The 21,494-nt window shown below is 49.6% G+C and overlaps 1 protein-coding gene across 8 annotated transcripts in view; it reads right to left on the bottom strand.

The window, feature by feature from the left end:
- Positions 1–21,109, bottom strand: part of P4ha2 (prolyl 4-hydroxylase subunit alpha 2) — a 40,444-nt gene extending 19,335 nt beyond the window's left edge. For 2 of the 8 annotated variants that reach the window (XM_052757773.1, XM_052757779.1), the window contains exons 1-5: positions 11,954–14,527; positions 11,339–11,462; positions 3,083–3,182; positions 2,343–2,439; positions 1,817–1,968 (exon numbers count right to left, since the gene is read on the bottom strand). In XM_052757773.1, the coding sequence (XP_052613733.1) occupies positions 1,817–1,968; positions 2,343–2,439; positions 3,083–3,164 (331 nt within the window). In that variant the 5' untranslated portion in view covers positions 3,165–3,182; positions 11,339–11,462; positions 11,954–14,527. Of the gene's footprint in view, positions 1–1,816; positions 1,969–2,342; positions 2,440–3,082; positions 3,183–11,338; positions 11,466–11,603; positions 11,910–11,953; positions 14,529–20,794 lie in introns of those variants that run through there. The other 6 variants (XM_052757776.1, XM_052757777.1, XM_052757775.1 and 3 more) reach the window with 6 other exon arrangements.
- Positions 21,110–21,494: the final 385 nt, after the last annotated feature.

A 21,494-nucleotide genomic window follows, 5' to 3' on the forward strand; every position in this document is an offset into this window, starting at 1 on the left:
TGTTAGCATCCATGAAAAAGAAGGCAAGCCCTTCAGAAGGGGCAAGCAACCAACATTAGAGACAAACAGAAATGATTGCTCTCTGGGCCTGTCCCATCACCTTCCAGGTAATCATAGCTTCCAGATATTAACGGGCAGTTGTTCGGGGACGACAAGATCAGACAGCAAATCATGTGCATCAGGACAGGCCTCCTCGCCTACCTCTCCAGCAAGCAGGAGGAACAGCCTGTTCTGAGCTGTTCTGAGCAGCAGGCCCAGCCCAGGAAAGGAGGGGCGGGGGGGGGGGGGGGGGGGGGAGAGAGTCTGGGAAAGGCAGTGGCTTCTGGAGGCTGCGAGCTGACAGGCACAGCTCCAGCAGGGCTGAGCTCACCAAACCCTCCCGGGAGACTACCCAGCCCCCAGCCAAGCCCAACCCCAGTGGGTCACGTGGCTGTAACCAGTCTCAGCCAGAGAGAGGGCTAGTCTGAAGCTAATCTGCACTCCCGGCTCAGTGAGGAGGCCCAGCTTGAGGCTGGGAATCCCGTGGCCCACCTCCAGCCCACCCTTCCATTACCAAGATCCTCTCCTCTGGATAACAGGAACATGTTCACACACAGAAAGCACCTACTCCAGAAAGAGCCCTTAGCAAACCTGTGATCTGCCCTGCAAATAACATTTCTAGGAATTTAACTTAGAAAAATAATCGGAGGCAGACACCATAATGCATATGTAAAAAACGCTGAAAATTTGGAAACAACCCAGGTGCAGTGAGTTGACCAGGCTTGGACAGTATCGCTGTGACAGATGACTATCCAGCCATTACGATCATGGCACAGCCATGCTTAATGGCATCTGCAGAAGCTGGGACACCCAGGACTGGACACATGTTTATGTTGAACCCACACATGTTGTAAAAGACATACATAGGAAAGAATTCAGACGAAGCCTCTACTTCCCCAGCTGGCCTCAGCCCCGACACTCAGCCCACCTGACTCACACATAAGCAGGTTAATTCTTTCTGGTGTATGTATGCATGTGTGGTATTTGTAAATGTATGCGTATGCATGATCTCATGCAGGAGGGTGCACACATATGCGCTGGATGTGTATGGAGGCTCGAATTTGAAGTCCTGTGCCTTCTTCAATCACCCTGGCAGGTCTCCAACTGACCCCAGAGCTCACTGATGAACTAGTCTGGCTAGCCAGCTTGCCCAGGGGAAATCTCTGCCATGCACTTGCCTGGCTTTCCACGGCTTCTGGGGATCCAAACTTCAGTCCTCACACCGGCATGGTGAGGGCTTTCCCCACTGAGCCATCTCACCAGCCCAAGATTATAGGGTTTCTTAAATATTCTTTCAAGCTTATTTTATGTGTATAAATGAGTATTTTGCCTGTATGTATATCTGTGTGTCAGGAGTGCCTGGCACCTGCAGAGGTCAGAAGAGGGTGTCAGACTCTCTGGGACAGTAAATACAGATGGTTGTGAACCATCATACAGATGCTGGGGACCAAACCTGCTTCTTCTGCAAGAGCAGCCAGTGCTCTTAACCCCTGTGTGACCTCTCCATCCCCCAAGATTACAATCGTAATGGTGCTTATCATGGAGCAATTGGATTAAGCATCGTGATTTCTATGTGATAGAGTTTGTGTTCCTGAAGTGTGTTATCAAAAGTATATTTAGAAAATGAAGCATAATTAGAAAATGTCATTACCAGGAAACATTACAAAAGAACAGGAAGTGATCGTTACAACATTTTTAAAACCAACCAACAAGGACAGCACCAGGCAGAAGCAGACAGGCACACAGACACAGCTGATCCCCGTTCACTGCCCCTCACCGGCAGCCGAGTCCTGCAGGACCAGGTCCCCCAGTGCAGGCCAGTCTGTGTTCAACCGCTTCACCAGCTTATAGGCATTCACAGGATGAGCCAGGTAGCCCTCAGGGTCGGCAGCTGACTTGCTGGTCAGGGCTTCCATCTTGCTGGCCCAGCTGTAGAACCAAAGGGGAAAAAAGACTGCCACACCCACCCACACAGGCTGGTAATTTCCCTGGTGAGGTCCAGAGCTCTTTCATCAAGAGATAATAAAACATGAATATAGTAACTTCCTAGATACCCCTAGCCCTTAATCTAGGCAAGAGCTGGGAGCTCCAATGTAAATTAAAACGTGTTAAGTAGAAAGGAAAATGGCAGTTGCTTCTTAACCCATATACTCAGCAACTCTGGAGGACTAGCACAAGTTAACTGCAGGTCAGCTCCCCTGGGTCACCTCTCAATGACTTCTTCTTACAGATACAGGCATGGGCTTGGGAAGGGGAGCAGTAGGGATGGATGACTTAGTGTGGGGTCTCAGGACACTGTGCACCTCTTAATCTTGGAGAGCTTGGCTTCCTCCACAAGGATGTACTCCTTCAGAGACTGCACGAGGTCCTTCTCTGCGTAAATCAGGTCAGTCATGTGCCCTACAGGAGAGAAGCAAGGGCCAGTGAGAGATGGGCGAGGAATGGCCTGCCCAAAATACCAGAAGTGAATACCCCCAGGCAGTGCATGTCAGTAAACCAGGAATCACGGGGACTGGTAGTAAAAGGTACCTAGTCACTCGCATGGCCATGAACCCCAACCTCAGGAAGATAGATGTTGAGGTGTCAAGAGGATGCCTGGGCAAAGTGAAAAGGGCACTAGGGACTATAGAAGGAGAAGTTCTGTCACCTGGATGTCCTGTCATAGGGGGAATAGACATCCTAAGGGTTCATCAAACAGAAATCAGCTCTAAACTTTCAGTTGAGAGGGGGAGACTCTGGTCCTTGGAACAGAGAATGTCCGCAGCTTAGACCACCCTCTGGCAAGGGACCAAAAAAGACCTTAAAGGTACTTGCAGTCTGTACTTTCAGAGAGGAGGGCCTAATTCAGAAAGCTGCCTCCCAAGACATACGTTATGTTCATCAGGATCCCGTGGGGGTCCGGGGGAGGAGAACCTTCCTAAGTTCCACTTTCCCTGGTCTGGCCACAATCAGTGACTGAACCCTGAACGAGCCTCAGGCAGTGACAGCCCCTTGCACTCAGCTGAGAGCCTCTTAGGTGAACCGGAGTTCTGGTGCCACATACCAATAGAGGTGAAGAATTCTGCCTGCACCCAGCTCAGGACACCAAACCAGGACATCAGCAACACCAATACCTGGAGCTTCATGATCGGAAAGGGCAGTATCTGCAAGGCATTCAGAACAGTCGTCAGATGGACACCGTGGAAAGAGCACCTTCAGCTGGACATGGGTGGGACATGCCTGTAAACTCAGCACTCAAGAGACTAGATTAGCAGGAACAAAGTTCAAGGCCACCTGAGCTACACAGCAAGACCCTGTATTGGGGTGGGGACAATTTATGTGAGAAGACACATCCATACATGCTGTGCATATACATATACACCCTCAAATATGTCACTAAATAAGGCATTCAAGATCACCCAGGGGAGGGGCCACAACATGGAACCAGATTTACGTGCTCAATTCTGGCTCCTGCCTGGGTTCTGTTTTATTTTGTTTTCCTTTTTAGAGATAAAGTCTCACTATGGATAGATACCAAGATGGCCTAGAACTCACAACCTTCCTGCCTCAGCCTTCCGATTGCTAAGATTACAAGTGTGTACACATGGCTTCCTGCCTGTCTATCTGTCTTACTTTCTAATACATACGCCAGGATAGTGTCGAGAGCCGCATGTAGGAGGATTCAATTCAGAGAGTTGGTTCCCAGGACGTCAAGATCATCGGGATCTCGTAGGGGAAGAAGCAACTCTGCAAGGTCTACTCTCCCCAAACCAGTGATGGAGGCCATGCCATCCAGAATGTGAAAATGGGCCTCGGGCAGGGACCTCCCCTTGTACTTGAACTGAGGGTGGCCCAGACACAAAAGTCCTGTTGCCACATATCAATAAAGGTGAAGAATTCAAGGACCTGGATCCTGTCCATAAGAAAGTGACAGTACAGAACAGACAATGGCCAAGAGAACTGAGACAATATGGCCCAGGGGGCCACACCAAGTTGGGGTATATAGAAGATGGTCAACAGAAGAAGAGGAAAACTGACCTCTGCCAGTCTGCACCTGCCACAGAGTGGCACTTCTGAACAGACATGGCTCTTCCTGGAGTGGGGATCTAGACAGACACCTTCCCTAGCCACTCCCTACTCATTCACAAATATTTACTTACAACCCAGACATTCCAGGCACTGAGCTAGGCGCTCAGGATACAAAGGTGAATCAGTCACACACAGCCAAAACACTGGGGCTGGGCCGCCGACATGGGTAAGAGGCCAGGCCCTGCCTTCTCATCCGCCTAGAAATAGTGACAGTTCTGAGGGACACAGCAGCAACCCGGGGCAAGCTTCCCTGGCAGCGGGCCTAAGTACACAGTGGAGGCTGCAGACATGTCTCCCCATCTAGCCATGCAGCCCAGAACGTGATGGAGGGCCAGCACCCCACTGAACCCTTGTTCAGCCTGTCCCTCCTCTTCTTGTTCCAACTCAGCCAAGTCTCTGACATGGCTCAGATGGAAATTTACTAGAAAAAAGCAAAGAAAATAAATGAAACACAAATGCTATGAAGGAAAATCTCAGAGTCAGGAGGATCTCTGATGTAGGGGCCAGCCAACTGCCTGTCAGAGTGGGGGTGATAAGAGAGCAGGGGCCAGGCAGGAGACCAGAGCAGATCTGGATGAAGTGAAGGCTCCATGCCTCTCCCAGCTGTGTGGCCAGTTCCAGTGAATACCTAGTCAGAAGTCAGGCAGCCTAGTCAGGAAAGGGGGAAGCCTTTTCACTTCTTTCTAATACCACCCACGGTTCACACCTTACAGCAGAAAGAGAAAGCAGCCAGGTTTCTTTAGTACGTGAATGCCGGCTGTCATTTCTCTGGAATGTGCTGTCTGGCTTAGATGAGCCCATCCACAGATCCTGGCCTGGAGATACAGCCTCAGAGAGTCACACACAGGCTTTAGGAAGTGCCTTACCAAGAGCCCTCAAAGTCCTGTTCTGGCAAGGGAAGACAGGCAGGAAAACCCTGCTAGTCCTGAGAACTAGGTGCCCCAAGGCACGTAGCTCTCAGGCTGCCATATCAACACTACCATTCTAAGCAGGGGCATCTGCTCATTTCTCTGACTCCGGGATCCCTGAAGTCAAAAGGCTTTGTATAAAAGGTCGCCTAACCAGGGTCAGGTGGAGCGGAGGCATTTACCCAAGTGCAGCTGGACTCTACAACATACAGAATGCCAACTCCCGTCTCATAGCTACACCCAGCACTCACCCAGGACAGAGAAAGTGGGAATCCATATGTCTGTCCAGGGCCAGTGCTGCCAAAAGCCTTCCCAGGGGCCCTCAGAAATCCATGAAGAGCAACACAGGAGTTGGTCATGGTCAAATCCCCTTTTATGAAAACACAGCACCAAAAGAGAAGAGTTGAGATTTATGAGCTGCACCTCGGGGTTTAGAACAATGTCTGTCCTGTAGCAAGCACCCAATGAAGTATTCTTCATCCAGATTTGTTCAGATGAAAAAACTGCAACTAAAGAGCTTACACTTTGTGCAGTAGATTAATATAGACTATGTAACAATAAATACTCCATGGCCATCAACACGGAATGATCAAAGCAGATTGGCCAAGGCCACCCCTCAATAATAACACATACTGTATGTTCCAGTTTTTGAAAGGAAAAAATGATGTATGTATAAATATATAAAAGGATTATAATTGTATCTTGGTGACGTAATTTTATTTTTCTTTTTTATGTTTGTTTTCCTGATCTTTCTACAAGAAATTCTACTAGAATTTAAAACGTACATATTTTTGTAATATGCTTAATATGTGAAGGAAACAAAGTAGGCCCTTCTCAACTGAACTCCAAAGGGGCTTTGGCAGTCCCGGTGTCTGGACCCCTATAGGGAGGTCTTGCAAAACCTGCCAATGTCCCAGCGGCAGTAATTCACCCACCAGGCAGCTGGCACCATTTCTCAGCATGGTGATTCCAAGACATACAACCAGAGGTCCTGTAGCGAGCCTGCTCTTCGGAAAGTACATTTATAACCTGGCCAAGTAGCCATGGAAAGATGTTTCCAGCTGCAAACCAGCAGCGTCCTCAGCTTCTCCCCTTACCTCATCGGGGAGGACCCTCTGCCAAGCTCCCAGCTGCAGCCCAAATGCTACAGCTTGTGTTTTAACAAAGCATTTAACAGCCTAGAGACAGAACATGAATTTGCAAATAGATTTCACCTGGCACTGGGCAAAATGCTGTTTGCCTTCAGTGAAGGGATAACCCCCGCCCCCCACCCAAACAGGGCTCTTCAACCCCCTTTCCCACCATGGTCCTGCCTGCCACACAATGGCTAACTCTAGGCTGGCAGAGCTGAGAGGACCCAGGTACTCAACCAAGGAGAGGCTGTGCACAGGATCCAAGAGGTCCCACCACTGATGCACATGGATACCCATACTGGCTCAGAAGTGCACCCAAGTCTCAGACATCATCCCTCAGCCATCACCCTGATCTACCTCCAGCATACCCTTCAGCCATGCAGGCCCCACCTGCTCTGACCTCTCCACCTCTGCACGGGCTTCTCTCCAACTCTGTTCTACAAAGCAGCCAGCAAGACTTGCCGAAGCCCTCCCTTTGGCTCCTGCTGCCAGAAAGATACTATCCAAATACCTTAGCCCAAAGGGCCCTTGGAGCTCAGCGACTTGGCCCTGCTCCTCCCTCCAGCCCCACTGCGCCACCGCAGACCTCAAACCTTCAATGACTTCACGTAAAAAATATTTACCTTCACCAAGAACCTTACGAAAGCCAGATCTCTGCTCAGTGAAGCCAAATGTGCTCCCCTCTCCCAAGAGTCCTCTCGAGTCCCATCTCTCAGTGTCCATTCAAGAAAGCACATAAAACCGTCAGTCACGGAACTCTCTGGCCTTAGATCTGTGGTCTCACCGCTGTCGTCAGGGAAAGTGGAAGCTCAATGGGCCTGACAAGGACACATGTGTCAGGTGAAGTGTATCTGTCCTTACACCATCTCTATTCAGTCCATGGATGCCGGGAGCCATCAAAGCCACCACCTCCTGCTTCAGTAACAAGACAGCGCAGCAGCAGAGAAGCTGCCAAGGTCCACATGCCAACACTGAGCTGGCTTCCCATTAGGGCTTCAACAAAGGGCCTAGTTGAACTTAACTCGTGTGTGCACAAAAAAAAAAAAAAAAAAAAAAAACTGCACCAGAAGATAAAAGGCATCCATACCCATGCCCTAGGCTCCAAACTTTCTACTCTGACTTAGTCAGGTAGAAGACACTGCTGACCCAAACCAGATTCTCTGGTTCCTCCCACTACCTCCAGGCTAGCCTCTCAAGTGGCTACAGAAGAACTACACTGAGCAGTGAGGGAAAGTTAACTTCCTATGAGGCAACTCTGGCTGATGAAAAATAAAATACAAGAGGGAGTCAGCAGATACTTCCTTCAAATACCTTCTGTAAGAAATGCAGATACTTCCTTCAAATACTTTCTGTAAGAAATGCAGATACTTCCTTCAAATACCTTCTGTAAGAAATTGTCCATCGGCATGGAGTCCCCACGGAGCTTGCACACAGAAGTAGGCCTGAAATGGCTGAAGAGCTAGCAGATCTCCATAAAGAGGGACCCGCTTGCTAAGGTACCACCTCCTTGTTTCCCATTCTTCTCTCCTTTCCCCTCACCCCGGCTGCCCCTCAATACACTTTTCAATAAGCATTAAGCACTTAAGCTCTGCCTCAGGCTCTGTTTTCTGGGAATCCAGTCTAAGATAACCATGGTTTATGTTTCCAAAGATCTTTCATTTCTACCATCTAATTCTCACAAAAACCTTGTAAGCCAGATAATCATCTCTGCTTCAGATACAATACTCCTGCCTGGTCCACAGAGGAAACATTCCAAGAACCCCAGTGCATGCCTAAAACCACAGATAGTATCAAACTCTGTATATGCTGGTTTCTCTGTGAGTACATTCCTATGATAAAATTTAATTTACAAATTACACACAATGAGAGCTTATCAACAGAACAAAATAGAATAACTGTAACAATTTACTGAAATGAAATTGTCGGTGTTGCTACTCTTGCATGCTGGGGCCACGATTCAATAGGTTACTTGAGCGCAATCACTGTTCATACCATACAGTCAACCTGATAAGCAAATGACTACAAAGGCTGGAGAGTCTCACAATGGGTAGTGTATCCAGCATGGATACACTAAACAAAGGAATGATACCCTGGGAAGACCAGCATAGAGTGATACAGATTCCATCACAGGGCTTGGGGGACTCACAGTTGTTTATTTCTATTATTTTCCAATACATGTTTTAGACTGTGGTTGACCATGGACGATGGAAGCTAAAGAGTGAAATCGGGAATAAGGATGTACCGAGCAGTGTACAAAACATGAGAAAGGTCACTGAGCTGGGGAGGGCTCTCCATACACCTGACATACGTCAGCAAGCGAAGCCCCCCAACTAAGCCCCCTGTCTGCTAGACGCCGATACCATCCAACCTCACGCATGTCACATCACAGCACATGTGCCTTCCTGAAAGTGGGATTGAAGGCTTTCTCACGGGTGTCTCAAAGATTCACAAATAAAGCCCATGACATCCCTAATTGGAGCCCACCAGGAAAAGGAGAGCCCATGGACAAAAAATAACGGCACAGTTCCCTGAATTCAAGTGGGTAGTCATTTCCATTGGACACATTATCAGCCAGCCCAGCTCTGACAGCCAAGGAGCAGGTAAATATACCTGCCCCGGGGTAGGAAAGATCCAGAGTTCAATTCTAGCTCCAACTGTCATTTCCTGGCTTTGTGACCTTGGACAAGTCCTAGGCTTCCTGATCCTTTAATTTTATTATTTATACGATGGAGATCATACCACATCCTACACTTGATAGGCCTGTCTGTGAACTGAATTCGATGACAGGTGTCGGCAAGCTGCCAATCACTGGGCTGATTCTGACCAATCATCAGCACCAAGAGAACTTGAGGGACCCTCAAGTGGGCAGTTGCTCAGCTCAGGTTAGCTGCTCTTGGAGTGAGGAAGGTTCCTCTGAGGGGGCAGTGAAGACGTCAGACACCAGGGAACACCAGAGGGTGAGTGATGTCTGCAGCCCAGGAATGCCAGAAGACACGACATATACAACTCAGAAAGAGGCCGGAATCAGATGTCACCAAGTACACAGCACTCGGAGGTGACCCTGGAATTATCTAATCACAGGCCCTAAAGCCCCCCAAGGAAAGTTCCCTGGCAAAAGGCAAGGAGCAGAACCAATACTCCAAAAATCTCTTATACGTCTGTACTCCTGACCTGCTCATTCCAGGCTCCTCCGAGTACAAGTCTTGGGATCTCCACCATGCCCTGGCTCCCAGGAGTGCCAGGTACAGAGCAGACCATCTCTAGCAAACACTTCCCAAGAAGTCTGGAGCAGAGGCTGGCCAGGACCAGGCTCACACAGGTCCTATCAGAGCCAGGGAAATCACTATCCAACACTTGATCCTCTGCCCTGCAGTGGTACCAGCTGAACAAAACCTCTTCCCCTAAGAAGTCCAGCCCAGACCTTTTCATCCTGCTCTGCTCTCACTGAGAAGAAAAACTATCTGTCTACTCCTCACTCCATGTCTCCAGCGCAAAACACACAGACCACAGGACTCGGAAGTTCGCTCTGCTCTGGGATAGGCCGGTGTCCCACCCTCAGGCACTTCCAAGGTCTAAAGGACTAGATTTGAATGACGTTTTCAGAGACGAACTCCTATCCGAGACTCCACTGGTCTCTCACGTGCCTGCATTACAGCATTTGCTGCCAACCTCCATCTGCATAAAATTAAGCTCTTGACAGATCCCAGAAGCCAGGGACACACCTCCCAGTCCTCTGCACACTATCAGCCAGCGTGGCCACAAGTCAGCCAAGGCCTTTCGTCCAGCCTCAAACCCTCCCAAGGATGTGGGAGGGTGCAGTCAAAAAGGGAAGCTTTCTCAGGAGATGAGGAAACCCTCAATTCCCTCTCTCCACTCATTCCCCCGAGTTGCATGTACCCGGTCTCCCTCTGATGAGCACCCACACACACGGCTCCTCCCTGGGCCAAGGCCAGTGCTAAACAGCAATCTCAGAGAGATGAGGAGCTGCCTATGGGCAAAAAGAATGCCTCCTCCACCTCCTCTCCCTTCTCCCTTATTCTAGCCAGTCCCAGGGACGTTCTAGCCAGATACCAAGCATACAGTATTCAAGGAATGACCCACAATCCATTGTGGGCAGTCCAATCTACAGATAAGTAAGTCACTGCAGAGCCTGTGACAACGTAGAAGGAACATCAAAGGCGACACACAATGTTTCAGTGAGTTGTCACCACATCTGCCTGATGAGCTCTCCAAGCGCTAAGGAGGGTTAGTATGACAGAATCTTCGGGATAAGGCCTCCAGCCAACTCCATCCTTGCGACGTGGCTTCACTGGCTGGGCCACACAGTGGACGAGCTTGGCCGTGTGAGAACAAGAAGGCCCCAGAAGAAAAGAATCCAGAGGTCAAACATCCTGTGCATGGAGAGGAGCCCAGAGGCTGGGCCTTGAGGCACAAAATCATGGTGAGAGACTACACCCTGGACACTTCAGAGGCAGCTGAGGTACAAGTCAGAGGAAATCCTGGTCACTTTAACAAAGAACTCAACCAAGATATCAGCGCAGGTGGGATATCAACTCAGAACAAGCAACAGCTGGCAAAAGCCCCCACGCGTTCTGAGTAGCACCCTATACATCCAACGCCTAGGACATTTGAGGGTGCCATAAGCTACATAGTGGTGACCCAGACCCTGCTGTTAGGACCAGAAAGCCCTTCCAACAGGAGGGCTACGATGTCAGCAACCAGGTAGTCTGCATCAAGCGCAAGTCTTAAAGTGTGATTAAACTGTGGGGTTAGGGGGCTGTCTCAGGAGCAACTCAATGCTCTCCGACAGCATAGTAAATGTTACATTAGAACACAGATGACAGACGCACCCCCTTGTGTCCACCCAGTGACCACCCGGGACAGACGTGCTCTGACCTATGTTCATGTTTCATCGGTTCAGTGGACTCCTCCACATGCAGGCTTCTCACTCCTTGGTGGGTGGGGCCCTTGGACAACTGCTCCCTACATCGGCCGTTCCCCCATCACCTTGCTTCCTCTCGAGTACCACAAAGATGATACTGGCCCAAGTCTGTGGCCACTCGGGTGCTTCCTCAGTCCAGGTTTCTAGGGGACCACTCCAGTCCAAAGAAGCTCCTGCCTCCTGTCCTGAGGCATCCAAACATTCACCAAGTCCACACAGCCCAAGATCCCTACCAACTCAATACCTACCTTGCTGCTGCTCTGGACCTGAACTTTCTGAGTCTTCCCTCTGCCTCCTTCTGTCCTTGCAGTCTCCGGGCACACGAAAAGCTGTTTGTTGAATCGGTCACCAAATCACCACGGGTCTCCGTAACTACTGAGGGAAAACATCAGAGGTTCGACAGGGATGTCTGGCAGATAGGAGGAGGCTTTCTGATATAATAGAGCATAAAACCAGCAGGCGCCAAGCTGGTCCCTGCCAGGCTTGGGAGCCAGAGGAGCAGGTCTCCCTCACCCTAAGCAGCGCCCCCTCCGGGGCCAGGAGGGCGCCTCCGCCTTAGATCGGGGACGACCCTGGGGTCAGGCCGCCCCTTCCCGGGAGCCTGATCCGACAGGCCAGCCAAGTGTCCGGCCCCGCCGAGCCGAACCGGCAGGAAGGGCGCCGCCGATCACACCGCCCTGACCCTGGGACGGGACGCGGGCGGGACAGGAACCGAGGCGGGTGCAGAATCAGGGCGCGGGGCACGGGGCGCGGGGCTGCGTGAGCCCGGATTCAGCTCCCGGCTCCGCGCAGGGCAGGTCGCACCGCCCGGCCACCCGGACCCGAGCCCAGCCCCGCGGGCGACCCCGCAGCCCCGCGCTCACCTGGACACGCGCGGCAGCCGGCGTTTCTAGAACCTCCCGCGGCGTCGCCCCGGCGCGCTCGGCTCCTCCCTCGTCCGAGGCTCCGCCCGCTTGAGCCTCCGCCACGTCCCCACCTCCCGCCCCCCGGGCCCGCCTGGGCCTGGCTCCGAGCCACTGCAGCCTCCGGGAAAGGCCCGAGCTGCCCGCCACGCGCTGCACGTATGCGGTGCCCGCCTCCCTGTGCCGCGTGGGACCCCGCACGAGGAGCGACCTCCCCAGCCCAGCCATCCCCAGGCCCCAGACACACCCCCGCCTGCCCACGTCCTCTGTGGTCCTACCACCCCCACATCCATCGCAACCGGCAGATTGCAGGAGGATGGCGTCACTGAGGACGGGAACTGAGTGTCCCAGGAGGGGACAGGCTTGAGGAAGAAGAGGGTCTGGGATGCGCCCAATGCAGACGACCCATCCCCAAAGCCTAACTGCATCTCTGAGGGGGCCGGGCTGGCCCGGCTAGGACTTTTCTGGCGATGTGAAGTGAAGAAGTTGCCACAGCCTAGAGCATCCTGGAGCATCCTGGAGCCAACCTATGGCTTATCACGCGGGCCAAAGAGATTGGACACCTCAGCCAGCCCGCCGGGTCTGAGAGACAGACAGCCAAGAAGAAAGGGAAGCAGCCGACCTCAGTCTGAACTGAAGGATGCCCTGGCGGCCGAGCAGGTTCCCACGCCTGCCCTGTGAGCTTGCCTCTTCATGAATGAGGGGAAGCAGTCTGAGAATCTCATCAGGGAGCAGAGCCCAGAGCGGAGATGCCCGGCCTGGGGACTGCGCCTGGAGCCGGGTGTGGATTCCCTATAACGGCACGGGCCAGGCGGACAGCCCAGACTGGGAAAGGCAGACACACCAAAACACAACTCAGAAAACGCCGCCACTCAGCCGCTCCCCGTGTCTGGGTCAGCCACCAGCCAGAGCTCAGATGAAGCCAAACACAAACCTTCGCGCGTCTGCTATGCCACAGAAAGTAGTCTGCCCAGGTCTTCCCATGCCTCCCCACTAATCTCTTGGGAGGTCATCCTCCTCCTCTCCATGGGATCTTTCCCATTGGCCTATAAATACCTTCAAGCCATGGCTGTGGAAACATAACCCTCAGCTCACCCCACCACCTACTGTGCATCTCTCCTCAGCCAACCACGCACGCACGCAAAAGCTATCTTCTTGATCTACCTCTCAAGGCTTCTCGCTCTGCAACAGCTCCAAACTATGTTTATTGTTTTACCCATGTTAAATCACCCTCACGTGGTGGATGCTCTCTCTTTTCAAGACACTGTTTAATTCAGTTTGCAAATACTTTATTTGAGGGATTTTGCATCTGTGTTCCTGAAGGTAATTGGGGAATAGTTTTCTTTTGTTGTTTTTACCTTTATCCAGCTACGGTATCAGGGTAACGTGAATTTATAGAATGATTTGAAAGTGCTGTTTCCTGATTTATAGAACAACTTGAGTGGCACTGGTATCAGTTCTTTAAAAGTCTGGCAGAGTTTAGTGAAGCCATCAGGTCCTGGACTTTTCTTTGCTGGCATACTTTTTATTACTGCTCTAATATTATCGATATTTATTTATTTGTTTAGGTTGTTTAGATGCTCTTGGCTCACTGCTAGTGTGTCTATTAGTTACTTTCTTCATTGCTATAATAAAATACCTCACAAAAGCAGCTGTAGGAAAGCAAGTTCTGTTTGGGTTCACAGTTTGAAGGGACAAGCTGTCATGGCAGGGAAGTCATGGAGGCATAAGGAGGCTGGTCACATGGTGTCCACAGCCAGGGAGCAGGTAGAGATGGGCGTTGGTGCTCAGCTCTCCGTCTCCTCTCTTCCTTTTTCTTCATCCCAGGACCCCAGCCCGTGAGACGATCCTGTTCACATCCAGAGAGGGTCCTCAGTTAAGCCTTTCTGGGAATGCTCTCAAAGACACACCCAGAGCTGTATCTCCTACGTGAGTGTAAATTCCATCAAGTTGGTAATGAACACTAACCAACATAACAATTCATAGGAGTCTAGGAATGTGCTTCTGGGAGACTTTCCACTTTGTTAAAATTCAAGCGCTCAGAATGTTCCCCAGTGACCCTCCGGCTTTCAGTGGTAGTAGAAGTGTATGTTAATATCTCCTTCCTCATCTCTAGTTTTATTAATTTGCATCCTCTGTCTTTGGTTAAGATGCTAACACAGCTAAGGCTTTGTTAATCTTGTTTAACCCGCTCTTTGTTCTACTGATCCTCTGTATTGTTCTCTAGCGTCTGTGGTGGTTTGAATGAGAAGTGTCCCTCATAGTCTCAGGTATTTGAACTCTCGGCTCCCACTTGGTAGCACTGTTTGGGGAGGGATATGTGGCGCTGACTTGCTGGAGAAAGTGTGTCACTGCAGGCGGGCTTTGAGATGATATAGCTACTTCCTGCTTGCTCTTTCTGATTGCGCTTGTGTTTGAGGGTGTGAGCTCTCAGCCCCCTGCGCCTGCTGCTATGCCTCCCTGCCACGATGGACTCTCATCCCTCTGGAACCCTAAGTCTAAATAAACTCTTCCTTATTGAAGTTGCCTTGGTCATGGTGTTTTATCACAGCAACAGAAAGGTAACTAATACTGTCTTCATTTCATTGATTTCTGTCCTGATCTTTATTATTTCACCCTATCTTCTAATTTGAGTTTGGTCATAGCCTTTTCTTTACGGCCAATAATCCCCTACTTTCTTCTCTCTCCCAAGAAGTACAAAATGCCTCGGCTACTTTGTGATGCAACCAGCCGTGTGCTTTCACCTGCACACTTGAACTTAAGCTGGGGCCTTAACATTCCTGGCACTAATAAAAGTACTTAAGTTGTTGCCCAAAACACTGAAAGGAATTAGGCACAGGTCTGAGCCAATTTCCTTTTATAGAAACCCCATACCCTGACACCCTCGCTACAGACACTACACCTAGGTAGAGCACTTTGTATTGCTGTCTGCCATGAGTGTGCCCTGCTGACCCCTCTGTATGTAAGTTGGCCAAAGAGACCTATGATTTCAACCCAACACAAAATTGGAAACTTACTTAAAACATGAAAGCTGTGTGTGTGTGTGTGTGTGTGTGTGTGTGTGTGTGTGTGTGTGTGAACTCAATTGTTCGGTTCTTGAGAGAGTAAACTTGCAGATTTGCAGATGACTATGTCATGTTGCAATGTCAAAGGGAAGTCCCTTACAAGGACTCCCCAGCCATAGGTATAGATAAAGTGAAACATCGCACAGCACCCCACACCACCCAGACTGCTTCTGCTCCAACATTTCTTCTGTCTCGGGAAAGGAAATCACCATCTCCCATGGACTTCCCTGTCCCTAGGTGACATCCCTGACCAACAGCTCCTTGACTCGTCCTCCCCCTCCCCACCCCAAGGGAAAGACCTAGTGTTACCACAAGGGGAAGCAAGAACCTCTGTGCTGGGCAAATAGAGGACTGGATGAGTGAGCGGTCAGTTGGGCATGCAGTCCTTTCCTCCAAACAGGGGCTCCTCAGCCTCTCCTGCCTCCACTTGCCTGTGGTTCCTATCCTGGGCAAGGGGAGCAGGCAAGCTGGGGTCCCGGCACTGAAACTTCCTTAGCTGCTGGTGGCTGAGGCTTTGGCAAATACTGCAGCAGTTATAGGTCTGGTCAGGGTTTACAAACTCCTGGTCTTAGATGGCATTTCCCAGGTCATCCCTCCTGAGTCAAGCCATGACACACAGAGAGCACTGTATCTTTTGGTACATATCTAACCTATGTATGTATGTACGTATATGTATATTATATATATACATGCATACATATCTATAGGATATGTCTTTCCATTGGGCCCTAGGACTAACCCTGCATGTACCCCAGGCTCCTCTTCTTCCTAGGAACTGAGAAAAATGGTTATGTCCCAATTCTGAAGGCCAGAACCTGAGGGCAGGCAATATAACCTGAGTGAGGCCACCTAGTGGTGGCCTTAAGCTTCAAAATGGTGCTTATCTGCTACCTGGCAGATCCTTAGAAGCCTGGGAGGCCAGCCCTGGGGAGGATCAAGTAGGTGCCTTGGTTTCCCCTTCCCCAGTCCCTGGGCTATTTCTTGGGTGAAAATCTAAACAATACCCTGTAGCATGAATCTTAAAAAGTTCTTATTCATAAAATCAAACCTGGAGCCTGGTATTGGGGTGAACTCTGGAAGATTGGAGAGACAGAACAAGCCACAGCTTCCTCACCTGGCCAATTCCTCAGGTGATCCTGTTTCCTCAGACTGGATGCCTCTCAGCTGAACTGTGTTGCTCAAAGTCTAAAAGCTTAACCAGCCAAATGCTTAACCAGCAAAAATGCTTCTAGTTTCTGGTCCTCACGCCTTTCTGCTTTCTACCATCACTCCCTAGGATTAAAGGCTTGCTTTCTGGGATTAAAGGCGTGAGTCACCATGCTTGGTTATATCCTTGAACACATGGATTTCTGCCTCTGGAATGCTAGGATTAAAGGCGTGTGCTACCACTGCCTATCCTAAGTATCTAGAGGCTTTTCTGTTCTCTGACCCCAGATAAGTTTATTAGGGTACACAATATTTTGGGGAGCACAATACCACCACAATACCCTAGGGTGGCTTTAAGCCACCTCTTAGCTACCTCCCGCATGGACCACTGCCACCAGGAACAGCAAAGCCAGCACACACTAAGCTGTCATTAGATATCCCAGGACTTTGAGGAGCTGTAATTACCCAGCAGACCTCCAGGAGGCTCCCAAAAGTATAAACGATGACTTTAGATGTCAGCTTCTTCCCATACTTCCTTTGATCCTGGTCAAATACTGCACAGTGCAAACACCCAGAGTGTCAGGAGTCGTCAGCGCTGTATGGTGCCAACAAATAAAGAATTTTAACATCTTTATTACATTTTATTTTAGTGGGAAAGGGGCATGCGTATGCTGCAGCATACATGCGGAAGATAATTTTCAGGAGCTGATTCTCTACTTCGACCTTTTGTTTGTTTGTTTGTTTTGTTGTGTTTTGTTTTTCGGGACAGGGTTCCTCTGTGTAGTTTTGGCGCCTTTCCTGGAACTCACTCTGTAGCCCTGGCTGGCCTCGAACTCACAGAGATCCACCTGCCTCTGCCTCCCGATTGCTGGGATTAAAGGCGTGTGCCACCACCGCCCGGCTACTTGTACAACTTTTATCTGGGGGACTGAACTCAGGTCATCAGGCTTAATTGCAAGCATCTGCTGAGCCACCTCACTGTCCTCGAACACAGCTACTGTGAAGTATATAATATAATGCATGCTTTTAAGATTATTTATTATAGCAGCACAGTAGCTGCTCTGTCCCTCTGCCTTTAACCCTAGGACCACACTGGGGATAGGTATTAGTAATGTGTGAGGAAGAGGTCAAGGGTTGAGGATAGCTACTGGACATCTGACTTAAATATGACTGAAGAGAGATTTTGTGACTTTTCAGGCTGGGTCCGGAAGCCTGTAAACCCAGGGAGTAGAGCAGTGAGACCAGATAAAGCCACAGAGGTCAGGTGAGGTCATCTGCTACCTCATAAGCTGCAGAAGGAAGTTGGGTGTCACACTGATGGCAGGCGGCCATCACCCCAAAGTGAAGGCGGAGCAGGAGAGCAGGATCGAGTTTGAGATCGGGGAAGACTATCCTGTCTTCTTCTACGGGGGGGGGGGGGGGGGGGGGGGGGGGGGAGGTAGGAGAGCTTGAAGTTGAGCAGAGAGAATACCAGGGTAGGCTAGGTGACAGCTGGTGATGACCTCAACTGGGAAACGGCAATGGTTAGAAAGAAAAATGCCCAGATTTCAGAATTCACCAATAGCCAGAATAGGAGAGGCTAAGTTCCTTTCCTCGCTCATTAAATGTTCTTCCCCCCATGTGGAGTTCCATTTAAGCTCCACCACCTAGAGCAGGCCTTGTTAAAGGATGGCTAACGATAATCCCCAGACAGAACAAGAATTCTAGCCAAGCCAGCCAGCTCCAGGAAGCACACCAGTCCCCTGTGTGCCTAATCACAGCTCTGCTTTCCCCAACTGGGAGCCTCTTTCTTCTGCAAGGCAGCCACCCACTTAATGACGGTCCAGCACTAATTCTCCGCTCCACCCTTCTGCTCCTATTTTTAAATGAAAGCGCCTCACTCGACTATAATGAAACGTGTCTGTATGTCACCCTGCATACGTTTGGGGATGAGATTGATGTCATGACTCCACCCATGAGTGACTCAGGCCTAGTCAAATTGTGTGAATGGTGTACTGAAGCAGCTGGGGGGGGGTCTCATTCCCACTACTTGATGGCTTTGCATATTCATGACTTCTCCAATAGACTGGAGGCAGGTAGTTTAGGACCCCGGGACCCTATCCGTTTGGGGCTGTACACACTTTCTTCTTTCAGTCATTTCCCTTGGCAGCCTGGTTCCCTTACCTGCACATGCTATGCACACACACACTCCTCTCCAAACCATGAACCTGGCAACCTCAGAACCCTCTTATCCCCCGACCTCCGTATCAGGCACACATACTCTCATCTCTGAACAATAGCATAAGTTTCCCTGCCCCTTATAACAATCTGATTTAGACAGTTTCTATTCAAGTGTATTCCCAACATATTCTAGTATGAAAAACAGAAGAACTAATCCAGTCTGAACTGGTTTGGGATACATTCACAGTAAGACAAATTGTGTCCTCTACCAGTAAACTTTTAGGGGGAATCCTCTGTTTACCATCTCAAGCCTATGCCTTTGCATAATTAGGCATGCCCTTGATTAAAAACCAGATGCACTGGGAAAGGACAAGCAAGTACAGTAGGAAAAATGACCTAATCTATCAACCAAAATAGAAAACTACCCAAACTATACCCCTTAATAACCAGCCTCTTCCCATCTTGAATCTCATAAAAGAAAACTGAGTTCTTATGTGGCCCGCTGATGGCCCTGACAGTGTATACCTCTGACTTCTGTGGTGATATATTGTGCACCCTAATAAACTTGCCTGAGGATCACGGGACAGAGCCAGCCACTAGATTAGACATAGAGGCCATACAGTGGTGGCACACAGCCTTAATCCTATCACTCAGGAGGCAGAGATCCGTCTGGATCTCTGTGAGTTCAAGGCCACACTGGAAACAGAGCCAGGCAGTGGTGGCACATACCTTTAATCTCAGTGCTGGGAAGCACACACACCTATAATCCCAGAAAGTAATATGGCAGGATACAGAAAGGTATATAAGGCATGAGGAAACAGGAACTCACTCTCTTGGGGCTGAAGATTCCGTAGAGGTAAGCCAGTGGCCGGCTGTTCTGCTTCTCTGATCTTCCAGCTTTCACCCCAATATCTGGCTCTGTTTTTTTTTTTATTATTATTATTATAAGACCTTTTAAGATTCCTGTTGCACTGTTCTCTCACTTACGTGCCCAGCTGACACTCCTGACAGTGTATTCCCCCATAATCTGTGTTAACGCTTTCTTTGCTCCAGACAAACTCACTTTGTCTCTTTGGCAGATCTGTGTGAGTCCTCATTTTCAGTTCTCTGAGTAAGTTGCCAAGAACCTGGGAAAACCTAGTCCAGATTCCAACCGCCAGTAAAAGATGGAAATAAAGAGAACTGGAAAAGTGGGTCTCTGGATAATTTGTACAAAATCACCACATGGGGCAGCAGGAGCTAACCCTAACCCCAAGCTGCCACACACAATTCCAATCGGAGGAACGTGGGACACCTTGAGTAGACACCCACATCTGGACTTAGTAGTCACTAGGAACCCTGGCCTACATCCCTGACTCACTGCAAGGGGCCGAGACATTCATTCCTCTGGACTCTCTGGCCACATCATACCATACTGGACATATTCCAGAACACTCAGATCCCATAAAGGCACATTTTGTATTTAACCATGTAGACACACAGCTGAGCTTCAATGGACTCATTTCCACGTCAAGATGTTATATTTACCCACATATAGTATTTGTATTTTCTTTTCTTTCTTTTTTTTTTTTTTTTTTGGTTTTTCGAGACAGGGTTTCTCTGTGTAGCTTTGCGCCTTTCCTGGGACTCACTTGGTAGCCCAGGCTGGCCTCGAACTCACAGAGATCCGCCTGGCTCTGCCTCCCGAGTGCTGGGATTAAAGGCATGCGCCACCACCACCCGGCTAATACTTGTATTTTCTATATACATTTATATAGAAAATATGGTATTTTCTCTTTTTGTAACTTTCTGCATTTTTCACAACTCAGACACTTGCATAAAACTCTGAGAAGCTTGATAGTCCCTGTACTTCTGTGTCTGCAAGGAGAAAGAGCAGATAAGAGGCCTCTCACTAGTCCAATACACCGACATAGGCCACTCACATGTGTGCAAGCATGCTCATATGTGCCTATGTGAACACATGTGTGTATGCACGCGTGCGCGCACACACACACACACACACACACACACACACACACACGCAGGCATGCACACAAGTACCTATACAAGAGAGAGGTATTCACATATGCACACATTGGCTTTGTCCTCTCAAATGACAAGGACAGGTTTGTCCTCTGTCCTCTGTCTCTTCCCTTGACTCTGACCTAGAAATTGAATCTTTAAACTGGAATGGGGGAGGGGTGGTACAGAGATGGCTCAGCAGCTAAGAGCACTTGCTCTTGCAGAGGACCCAGTTCAGTTCCCAGCACTCACCTGACAGCCCATCCCTGACTCATAGTGAGGGAAACTCATGCCCTCTTCTGAATTCTGTGGGCACCAGGCACACACTTGATGCACATACACACATGCAGGCAAAATACTCACACACATAAAATAAGAATAAATCTTTAAAAAAAAAAAAAAAAAAGCCAGAGTCTGACTTGATCCTTACCCTGAAGCAGTCATCTGAGGGCCCAGGCCCAGCAAACTGCATTTCTCCCTCATCTGCAGGATCCAGCATCCTGGTTGAGGAAGGACAGCTGGAACAGTGTCCCTTCCTGGCTGAGAAGTAAATGATGCAAGTAGAGAGAGTAGAAGGGCCGCATTCTCAACGTGGCTCCACTACGGGACACTATGATTGATGGCCGCTGGCTGGGACAACCACACTCTCTCAGTCACCAACAGCCGCAGGCCGGGCTCACCCCCTTTTTTCATCCAGAAAGCATTTCCTCATGCTCCTTCTCAAAGTACCAGCCGCTATTTGTGCACTTGGGAAGGAGGGGCCTTTGAGTCCGCCCCTGAAGCGTCATCCTAGCTCAGAATTTTTGAAAATAAAGATGGCCACCAGAGGGCGCATGAAGTCCACTATGGGACATTCAAGTGTCATCTCTGGTCTTGCTCTAAGAGTCCTCCCATGCCCCAACCCTAATTTAACCCTTCCTATTCCATTAACCCCCTATATCACTGTGTCCTATCTCTCTTGAAAGCCCCCTGCCACGGCTCCTTACAAATTTTCTGTCATCTCTGGGTATTTCAAATGAAACACACATATTTGGAGATTCAATGCTAAACATCCACATATGAGGAAAAAAATGTAACATTTGTCCTTCTCAGTCTAGGCTATCTCACTCAGAACAATTGTTTATACAACC

The sequence above is a fragment of the Peromyscus californicus genome, unplaced genomic scaffold (assembly GCF_007827085.1).
Source record: "Peromyscus californicus insignis strain IS unplaced genomic scaffold, ASM782708v3 Scaffold_3__1_contigs__length_106647218, whole genome shotgun sequence".
Taxonomy (NCBI): Eukaryota; Metazoa; Chordata; class Mammalia; order Rodentia; family Cricetidae; genus Peromyscus; species Peromyscus californicus.